Source organism: Helianthus annuus, chromosome 8 (assembly GCF_002127325.2).
Source record: "Helianthus annuus cultivar XRQ/B chromosome 8, HanXRQr2.0-SUNRISE, whole genome shotgun sequence".
Taxonomy (NCBI): domain Eukaryota; kingdom Viridiplantae; phylum Streptophyta; class Magnoliopsida; order Asterales; family Asteraceae; genus Helianthus; species Helianthus annuus.
In genome coordinates this window covers 103,476,323-103,486,572 of record NC_035440.2, presented here as the reverse complement: position 1 = coordinate 103,486,572, position 10,250 = coordinate 103,476,323, and the positions used below count along the sequence as shown (strand labels likewise).

Sequence of the window (10,250 nt, the reverse complement as noted above, 5' to 3'; positions counted from 1 at the left end):
AGGCAAAAGAGACAAAACATGTTGGTTCTCTGCACAAGCTTTAGCGTGCTTATCAACTTTTTTCGATTCTACCTTTCTTGCTGCTTGTCCAGCTACAAATGCGTTTTCCCTTAAATTAACCAGAGGGGAAACCCCCATGAGGTCCACACAAGCATGTTTCCCCCAACCCAACCAAAGACGAGCAGATCCGCTGGTCGCATAGTAGATCTCCATTCCACAGGGTTCGTAAGGAAATTCACAGGAGCCTCTTTCTTAGCCGATATCCCAGTTCTTCTCAGGATGTCCCACAAAACATCCCGCACCAGCATTGCCAATCTTTGAACCCATGGAGCTTTTTACAATGCACTGTGTGCTCTCCGTATTTATCCATATAAGTTTTACAGCATATTGGGCAGGTTTTATCTTCTGGGTACATAGGGATCATCAACTGGTATTTAAGGATGGATATGTATTCTACTGCTGACATACATTATCCCAGCCCCTCAATTGGGATAACGGTCAAAAAATCCTGAGCATGGGGACCCTTCAAGCACTCCAACACTGCCTTCTAGCGAGATGACAAATCAAAAATTTCTCCCAGACTTTGAGCGTTTTTGCTAAACAGAGCATTCGCCAAAGTTTTTTGTGGCTTCGAGGGGGCGGTGTCCTTGTTAGAGAAACCACCGATATCAAAGTCTAGGAGAAATACATTTAAGCGTTCGAGCGCCTGCAGATAGTCCCGGTCGATCCCGACAACCCCACTGTTTCGAAGGATATGATCTTGTAGTTCTTAAGACTCAAGCTGAGAGGATGCTCAAACCACCTAGACTCATTGGCAGAGATGCCAGACGCCATTTGAGGTCACCAAAGAAGGGTCCACCACCCACCACTATGTCTTCTATAGTCTCCCGGAGGCTATCATCGAACCGAGATGCTGCATTCACCATCAAATGGGGTTGACAAATCCGCAACCCAAAAAGTAAAAAAAATTATCTATATTTAGTTATTTAGGCGAGAAAAAAATAATTAAGGTCATCCATACAACGTATATGTCCTTTATATGATTTTCTTTATTATACAGTATATAGAGAAATAAAAACGAGAAAAAAAAAAGTAATCCAATCTAAATTATTTTTAATTTTAAATATATTAAAATTGAATATACTTTTTCGTATATTCCATACATGTGTGTGTGTACATAGGTTGTGGAGGAATCTTATTTTGTTGTAGAGAAAGAGGAACCGGAGAAGAGAAAAAGCCACCCATCACTCACAGATATTATTACTATTATCTGATCTAAACAGACAAGAATCAGGCAAAAATGGGTGGAGGAGGCTATGAGGATGAAGAACAAGAAACACCATTATTGCAGAACTCATCTCATAATCATATGAACACTGGTTTGCTCTGATGTTTCAATACTCTGTAGCTTTATTTATTTTTATCAATATCATTGATTGAATTAATTTCAAACTAAAACCATACCAATAATAACCAATCTGAAATTTGATCTGATCTCATTAGCTTATTTCTGGTGTAGTTGACTTTATACAACTCAAAAACCAAACTTACCTTATTTGTTATGCAAACATGAATAGGTTCAGGTTCTCTCTTTCAATAACATTTCATTTATACAACTCCATCTGCGATGATAAAACCAATACCGATACTGTGATGAACCGAACCAATATCATTTGAACATCGACCGGCAAGGTTGTAAGAATCGCTAGGCGCTAGTAGGCTGGTGGGGTTCTGACTAGTGATTAATCGGGATTAATCTGGATTAATCGGATTGGGTTTTATATGTAATTTTCAGTTTTATATGGACACACGCACGTTTTTATATGCATTTTTTTAAGTAGAGATGTTTTAGCACCTTCTTTGACCCATATTTTCAAGTAGATAGGATTAATTGCCGGAATTTACAGGTTATGGTTAAGAATCTGGCCGGAATCGTTAGACTGTCACCGATTTTTGGCCAATTAGGACTGGATTTGACCATTGTTGACCGCTTACTGATTAATCGGCTGATTAGATAAAAATTACTCGTGGTGAACCTGGGACTAGCGATTAATCAACGACTAATCGGAGGCTAGTCGGGACTTTTTACAACCATGGGTACCGGTGTTCGTTTTATGGTTTTCGATCGGTGTAAAACACTTGTTGATTGTTATACCGAGTGCCTGCATCATGCATCAGTCGAACCGATACTGACCGAAAACCCACCGCGATAGCGCGGGAAATCCTACTACTTCACACAATATTCAGACGCAGTCACCATTGACATGTCATACAGGCCGTATGGGTCATATGACAGGAAGAAAATGGTCGTATGGCCGTGTATGACAGAGTAGAATTGGTCGTATGGGTAGTATGTGGGCAAATTATACATCCATGTGACCTGTTTGATTGATACATAAATGATTGATTTGACTACTGACAAAGTTACATGACCATTTTTCACTAGAAAAAACCTAAATATTCATGTTGACTCATGTTGACCAGAATTTTTTTCCGATATAGACATGGAATTTAGCCGTCCTCAAAAAACGTGGGCTAAGCCTAGCTAGCACCCAAAATCGGGGCTAAGCTCCAAAAGCGAGGGCTTAGCCATCTCGGCCGGCGGGTCTGATGTGGCGGAAATGAGGGCCGACTACTTTGCTGAAGGCTAAAATTCTATGTCTATTTTGGAAAAAAAAAATATATATCTAGTCAACATGACTATTTAGGTTGTGGCTGAGCTAGCTTGTGGAGTGGGATCACTCCAGCGGTTGGGAGGACCGTGCAATATTCCCCCCCCCCCCCCGACTATTTAGGTAATTTTCCCTTTTTCGCCGTGTCATATGGCCGTATGATGTGACAGCTGGTCTGGTGTACACTTTTGATTACTCGAATTGTATGATATTTAGGGTTTTAATCAGTTCGGTTTTCGATTTGTGTTGTTGATTGAAGGAACTGTATGGACAGCCCTAGCACATATTATAACAGGAGTGATAGGATCAGGTGTTTTATCACTAGCTTGGAGCATGGCACAGCTCGGATGGATCGGTGGCCCGTTATCTCTGTTACTCTTTGCATTTTTCACTCTTGTTTCTGCATACTTCATCTCTGATGTTCATATATATTCAAACCCAAACACTGGCAACACCACTGTGAACCAGTCATACTTGCAGGCCGTTCACACCATTTTAGGTTCGGTTTTGTTGTTTAAGTTTAACTTCAGATTCATAAGCAGTTAGGGCTGCAAACAAACCGAACAAACACAAACAAGACCTTGTTCGTGTTCGTTTGTTAAGAAACGTATATGTTCACGAACACTTATCGAACGAGATTTTATGTTTGTGTTCATTTGTTAAGGAAATGAACGTGTTCATTTGTTAATTTTAAGCAAAGAACGGAAACGGACGTTGATGAACACAAATGGACACACACTAATGTTCATGAACACAAATGAAAACAAACGAACACAAACAGCGTTCATGAACATAATATATAATACACTGATACTTATTAAATATTTTTTATTTGTTGGAATTTTGAAGTATTTAAATAATATATAAAAACTAAAAACACTAATGAACTATCGAACACAATCGAACATAAACGAACACGTTACCGAAACATAAATGAACGAACTTGGCTTCTGTTCATGTTTGTTCATTTAACTAAACGAATGAAATTTCTTGTTCGTGTTCGTTTGTTTAATAAACTAACGAACACAAACGAACTTCCCACCAAACGGTTCACGAACTGTTCGCTGAACGTTTGGTTCGTTTGCAGCCCTATAAGCTTTCACTTGCATTTTGCGTATTTATTCTTGTGCAATTTGGTTTTCAGGATATAAGAATGGATTGGTGTGTGGATGCTTGGTGTATTTCAGTATATTCAAAACAGGAGTTGTGTATACAATTACATCATCAATCAGCATGAGGTATATTGTTTTAACTTTCAAAATTTGGATGAAGATGAAAATAGGAGCAAACAGCTTGAACTAAAGAACTCGAGTAGTCGACAGGGCTATAATCGAGCCGAGCCAGGTAGCCAGCTTGGCTCAGCTCGTTTGTTTAATCTAGCTGAAAAGTCGAGCTCGAGCTCCGCTCGTAAAATGTTTGAGCCAGCTCGAGCCAAATAGAGCTGACTCGTTAATTTTTTTATTTTTTTACAAATATTGATAAGAAAAAACAAAAATAACTAAAACTTACACATATATCTAAATGCATCATATTTCTTTTTTAATATTTTAAAGACTGAATGACATATTAAAAGTATTATATGTATAATTTTTATTTGTTTTACCATATTTTTATATGTTATTGATTAATTAAACTTAAAATATTAACACTTCAACCCCCTCGCACATATATTTTATTTTATTAATATAAAATAATTCGAGCTGGCTCGCGAGCTCACGAGCCGAGCCAGACCTAACTCGAGCTAGGCTTGTTTACAAATCGAGCCAAGCTGAGCAAGCTTGTTTACAACGGAGCTTTTTTGAGCTTTTTCCAAGCGAGCCGCAAGCTTTTTGAACACCCCTAGTAGTCGAGCTACATGTTATACAATATCTTAAAATATCTAGATAACTATAATTAAAAAATGTTAATTATCTTTGGATGTTTTGAGTGGGTGACAGAGCAATTAGGCAATCAAATTGTTACCATGAACAAGGACATGAAGCAGCATGTGAATTCAATGATACATATTATATGCTTATGTTTGGAATGGTTCAAATACTAGCTTCTCAAATACCCAACATTTTTCATACGAAATGGCTCTCGATTATTGCTTCAATCATGTCTTTCACCTATTCTTTTATTGGAATGGGCCTTGGATTAGCCCAAGTAATAGGTGCATATCTCTTATCTTCAACATATTGATGTATGATCTTACTGTTGGACTAAGCCAGGAAAACAGGCGGGTTGGGACGGGTCAGGCTGGGTAACGGGTCAAACGGGTTCAGGTCAAAACAGCCCTTTTAAAATAATATCAATTTGATTCGTGTAAAAATGGGTTCTGACAAAATGGACTCGGGTTGAAAATAGTCGTTTTTGGAAAAAAAATATATTAAAATAAAAGTAGTTTCAAATCAAGTTACTTGTTGAATATGAAATTGCAGCAAAAGGGAAAGTTGAAGGTAGCATTAGTGGAATCTCAACTACTAATCCCACACAAAAAGTATGGTTGGCTGCTCAAGCCCTTGGGGATATTGCATTTTCATATACATTTTCATTAATCCTTCTTGAAATACAGGTATATAATACCACCATAGTTCTAATATATTGTATAGAGTTAAATGCCATTTTCTCGTCCCTGTGGTTTGGCTACTTTTGCGACTTTCGTCCAAAGGTTTGTTTTTTCGCATCTGGATCCCAAAGGTTTGAAATCTTACCATTTTCATCTGACTCGTTAACTCCGTCCATTTTTTAACGATAGGTCAGGGGTATTTCCGTTCCGTCATATAATCTTGCCATTTTGATATAAATAAAGAAAACAAATAGCTAAAATGACGAAAATGCCCCTAACTTAACGTAAAAAATGGATGGAGTTAACGAGTCGGATGAAAATGGCAAGATTTCAAACCTTTTGGATCCAGTGCAAAAAAACAAACCTTTGGAATTCAGTGGCGAAGCTTGACCCGAATGACGGGGGGGTCGAAAACGTATATACCCAAAAATTTCTATACGAAAACTACATATATAACACTACTGAGCGAAAAGTTCGGGGGGGGTCAAAGAAATTAATAATCATGTGATGCGTATGACATGTAGAGCACTTTGAAGTCACCACCATCTCAAAAAGTTACCATGAAGAAGGCTTCCACCATTGCAGTGTTTACAACTACAATCTTCTACGTATGCTGCGGTGGTTTCGGCTATGCAGCATTTGGAGATTTGACTCCCGGGAATCTGTTAACCGGGTTCGGGTTTTATGAACCGTATTGGCTCGTTGACTTTGGTAACGCGTGCATTGTTCTCCATTTAGTTGGAGGGTATCAGATATACAGTCAGACACTATTTGCAATTGTAGAAAGATGGTATGCAGAAAAATTCCCGCAAAGCGCGTTCGCAAAAGACGTTACAAGCTTGAAGGTGTCTTTATTGCCCGAGTTTAGAATAAACCCGCTTCGGCTATGTTTTAGAACAACATATGTGGTTTTGACAATGGCAGTTGGGATGTTATTCCCTTACTTCAATGAAGTTGTGGCGTTTGCCGGATCTGTGATATTTTGGCCCTTGACCATATATTTCCCTGTAGAGATGTACTTTGTGCAGAAGAAGGTTGTACCTTGGTCCGGAAAATGGATCGTTCTTCGTATATATACCGCATTTTGCCTGTTTGTAACGGTTTTTACTTTGGCTGGGTCCATTGAAGGACTCATTGCCAAAAGATTTGGCTAGTAATTGTTGTGTAAAAAGTTTGGATAGTAAATATTTAGGGTGTATTAGCCCATTCTCTTTGTATCAAAACAATTATGTAAATTTTAAAATGTAAATTAGTCTAGTTTCAGTTATTTTTTGGGCTTTTTGTACATGTTTGGTAACTAAGGAATGATAAGTATGAAAGTTATCGATGAAGTTTATTTATAATAACACTTTCTCTCACACACTCTACCTTCCTTTTTGTTTAAATAATAAGTAGAAAAAGTAAAGAAAATTAAGAAATGTATAAAAACTAGGTGAGACACCCGCATTACGTGAAGGGTTGTCTATAAAAAAAGGTGGTGAGCGTGTTTTTATACCAAGCTATCACATATATGATATTACGATAAAAAAGAAGCTATATAGTTTGTTTTGTTCCTAATAAAAAAAGTTTTACTTCGAATATAATTCCATTTAAAATAAAATTTATATCTTAACATTATATATAAGAAGGCAAGTTGTTAGAGAAAAATAAAATTACCAAGAAAACAAATGAGTTAAATATGTATATAGTTTGTAGTACAAGGGTCGAAATCCATATAAATGAATACTAATTCCGATAATTTGATAGTAAAAATAACTCTATTTCTCAAAATATTTATACCGCTTCCGATAATTTGATAAGAATTAGAGAAGAATAAAATTTCTGGACGTAAATCAGTTATGGATGTGGGGAGCTGGGAGATCCAGGCTCCCTTGATGTTTGATGTCTGATCTATTTGGTTTATTTTTAAAACTCTTTTGTGGTTGTTATGGCCTTTCATAGGCTTTTTAGTATGATTGTAGCCTCGTAGAGGTGTTTACGTATGAACTTTTTATGCTTTTAATAAAATAGGAGTTGCCCCTGCTAGGGTGTTAGCTTCCTTGTGCTTTTGTACTTTGTATATTTTTGTTTACTTTATCTTTGTTGTTTTTGCAATGTCTTAACTTCCAAATTGAAACTAAATGTTGCAGTCATCTTGTCTCAGTTATGTTAGAAAAGAACCAGTGCAATTACCTTATCCTATCGCTTTTCTAGTCCATGACTTGTGATTTTTTCTGCATGGTATATGTTTTGCAAGCTTGTGGCTTCTAGCTTAGTGCTTGTGGAGCAAGTTGGAGTGAGGAGCTCACCCTCTTTCATGGAGTTAAACTTATTTTGGTTATTTTCGATCCATGGAGTAGTATTGTTTTAGGCACTCATCCTTTATACAGGAAGGTATAGCACTTTGTTTCCAGCTGAGCAATATGGCCAAGGAGCTCATCCATTTTTCATGGGTAGATATAGCGTCAAATCACATGAAGCTTAGTTAGGAGAGCTCACCCTTAGGATAGGATAACAATATTGTTTTGACAAAAGTAATATGGGTGTTTCATTATAGGCAATTACAAGGTTTTCATGTTACATTGAGGATCAATTTTTTAGACTATGAATCATTTCAAGTGTTTTCCATTCCATTGCCTTAAGACCTTTTTGCCATCGGTGGTCTCAAGCTTGTAGGATCTTCCTTGGTGAGCTTCACTGATCATGTAGGGCCCTTCTCATCTTGGGCCTAGCTTCCCTAAATTTTCTTGTTTGCTGGCCTCAGTGTTCCTTAGTACGAGGTCGCCTGGCTTGAAAGCTTATTTTCAAACTCTTGAATTGTAATAACCTTCAAGCTTGTGTTTGTACCTTGCTTCTCTGACTAAAGTCGTTTCTCGGGCTTTTTCTAACAAGTCTAAGTTAAGGAGTATCGTGTTGTTTGTTTTTTTATTTCTTCAAGCACTTCGTAGTGAGTGGACCCCTACCTTGGCTGGGATAACTGCTTCTGAACCATAGAGTAAGTTGTACGGAGTCTTCTGATGGCTAGTCTTCTCCAAAGTTTGTATGGCCCAAAGTATGTCGGGGAGCTCCTCGACCCAACGTTTGCTCCCAATTTGGATTGATATCAATTTGGTCTTTCACCAAAGTAGCACTTAATCCTCTTTGATCCCTTTTAAACTCTTCAAGTTTATCTTTTAGCTTGGTATCACCAACATAGAGCCCTTTATGTTTCTCAATCATAGCAATGGCCTTTGCTTCAGTTGCCCTTTTCTTAGCTTCAGTCGCACCATCATTGATCATATTGGGCTTTTCCACTTTCTTCCCCCTTTTGGCATCAACACTATCATCATCTTACCTTTTAGAGTTGATGACTCAACCGAGGTCTAGGAGAAGTTGAGCCAAAGATCTTTGTGTCAAAACATGCAAGATATGATTGGAACATAAGTCCAAGAATTTTCTTGAGGGTTTGGCTTTCTGTGGCTAGTGGTTTTTGTGATGTGAGCAAAGTGTATATGGATTGAAGCTCCTTTTGTGAGGAGGCCAGTTTTAGTGTGTTATGGTTTAAGCTAGACTTTAGCTTGGGGCTTTTGGGGGACAAACTCCTTGAGTTTAGAGACCGCAGCACCCAACTATTTCGTTAATTCCTCAAAGTGTTGTTTTTAGGCATCATCCAATAATGGATTTCGTTGCTCCCCCACCTATGAGGCTTGCATCAGTAGCTGTTTGTGTCTTTTCAGGCACAATGACACCTTCTCATACCCCTTGTTCTTGATACTAGGGACCTCCAACACTTTCTTCTTCTAACACCTTAGAGGCATGAAGAAGATCAGTTTGTTGCCTGCAGGGTGGTCTAAGTATGTTTCTATTGTCATCATCTGAACCAGTGGGTTCAACAAGAATAGTAGAAGCCACTTCTGCAATCACTACAACAGGATCGACCTAAGTGAGGTGTACCTCTTCCTCATGTGGGTTAGATGTAGGATCCTTATGTACTTGAGCATGTGTTTGTGGCTGCACTCAGTATCTTGTGGTTGAGATTTGCCCATCTTATGGTACAAAGGTATTCCTTCCTTCATGAGTGATTCACTAAAACTGCTGATAGGTGAATAATTTTCTTGGTTGACAACAGGGCTCTTTGGAGAGAACCTCTGAGGAGTTTGGCTGGTTTGAGGTTCTGAAACCTGATGTGAAGAAGTAACATCAGTTTCAAACTGCTAATTTTGTGGTTCAACAAGGTTCTCAGGGACCTCATCTTCCTGAGTAACCTGTGTTGTGGGTATTTTAGAGGAAGTGGCAGGGGATTTTCTAAATTTTAAGGGTGTAGAAGACTTTCTTGTGATAGAATTTTTGTCTCGTGTTGGTAGTTTCTGTTGTGGGTTCCTCAGAGGTGGGTTGTTCCCTTTGTTTAGCAAGAGCAGTGGCGAAGCTTGACCCGAATGACCGGGGGGGGGGGGGTCGAAAACGTATATACCCAAAAAAATATATACCAAAAAAATTCTATACGAAAACTACATATATAACACTACTGAGCAAAAAGTTCGGGGGGTCGGGCGCCTCTCCCCGCCCCTTCTATACTTCGCCCCTGAGCAAGAGCAGTGGGCTCAGTAGAGTGTAATGCACTAACTACTGGCTGTACATAATTTTTATTCTAAACTGGCTCAGTCTCTTTTTTTAAAAATCGACTTTATTTTTAGGTTTTCCCATTCTTGTAAAAGTTTGAGCAGACAGAGATTTAATTGGAAGAACTTCACCTTTTTGATGGACTTCATTAGACAATTCTTGTTGTAAGAATACCATAATGAGTCTGGGGTACATCAAAAACTTTGTTGATGAATTAACATTAGAACATAAGTCTTTAAAAATTTATTTTGAAAGTCTGAATTTTGGACAAGTCAACAAAACAGAATAGGCAATGTATTTTGTAGACTGTGGAACTTCGTTCCATGTACCTGATTTACCTGAAAGGCACTGCTTTAAAGTGTGAAATAAGAACTTGAGACCAGCATAGCAGTCCTTATCATATGTGGCATACTTTGTTGATCCAAAGTATCCTTCTTCAACGAACTCCACTG

General features: G+C 38.2%; 1 protein-coding gene across 2 annotated transcripts; it reads left to right on the top strand.

Moving 5' to 3' along the window:
- Nucleotides 1–1,180: 1,180 nt before the first annotated feature.
- LOC110873553 (probable amino acid permease 7) lies at nt 1,181–6,487 on the top strand. Of its 2 annotated transcripts, none has more exons than XM_022122493.2 (6): nt 1,181–1,379; nt 2,932–3,171; nt 3,817–3,910; nt 4,610–4,824; nt 5,093–5,226; nt 5,745–6,487. In XM_022122493.2, exons 1-6 carry the CDS (start codon nt 1,301–1,303, stop codon nt 6,372–6,374), a joined length of 1,392 nt encoding a protein of 463 aa, XP_021978185.1. In that variant the 5' UTR covers nt 1,181–1,300; the 3' UTR covers nt 6,375–6,487. The 2 variants fall into 2 exon arrangements, with proteins under 2 accessions (XP_021978185.1, XP_035831736.1); XM_035975843.1 differs by having other exon boundaries at nt 1,293–2,795.
- The last annotated feature ends 3,763 nt before the right edge of the window (nt 6,488–10,250 follow it).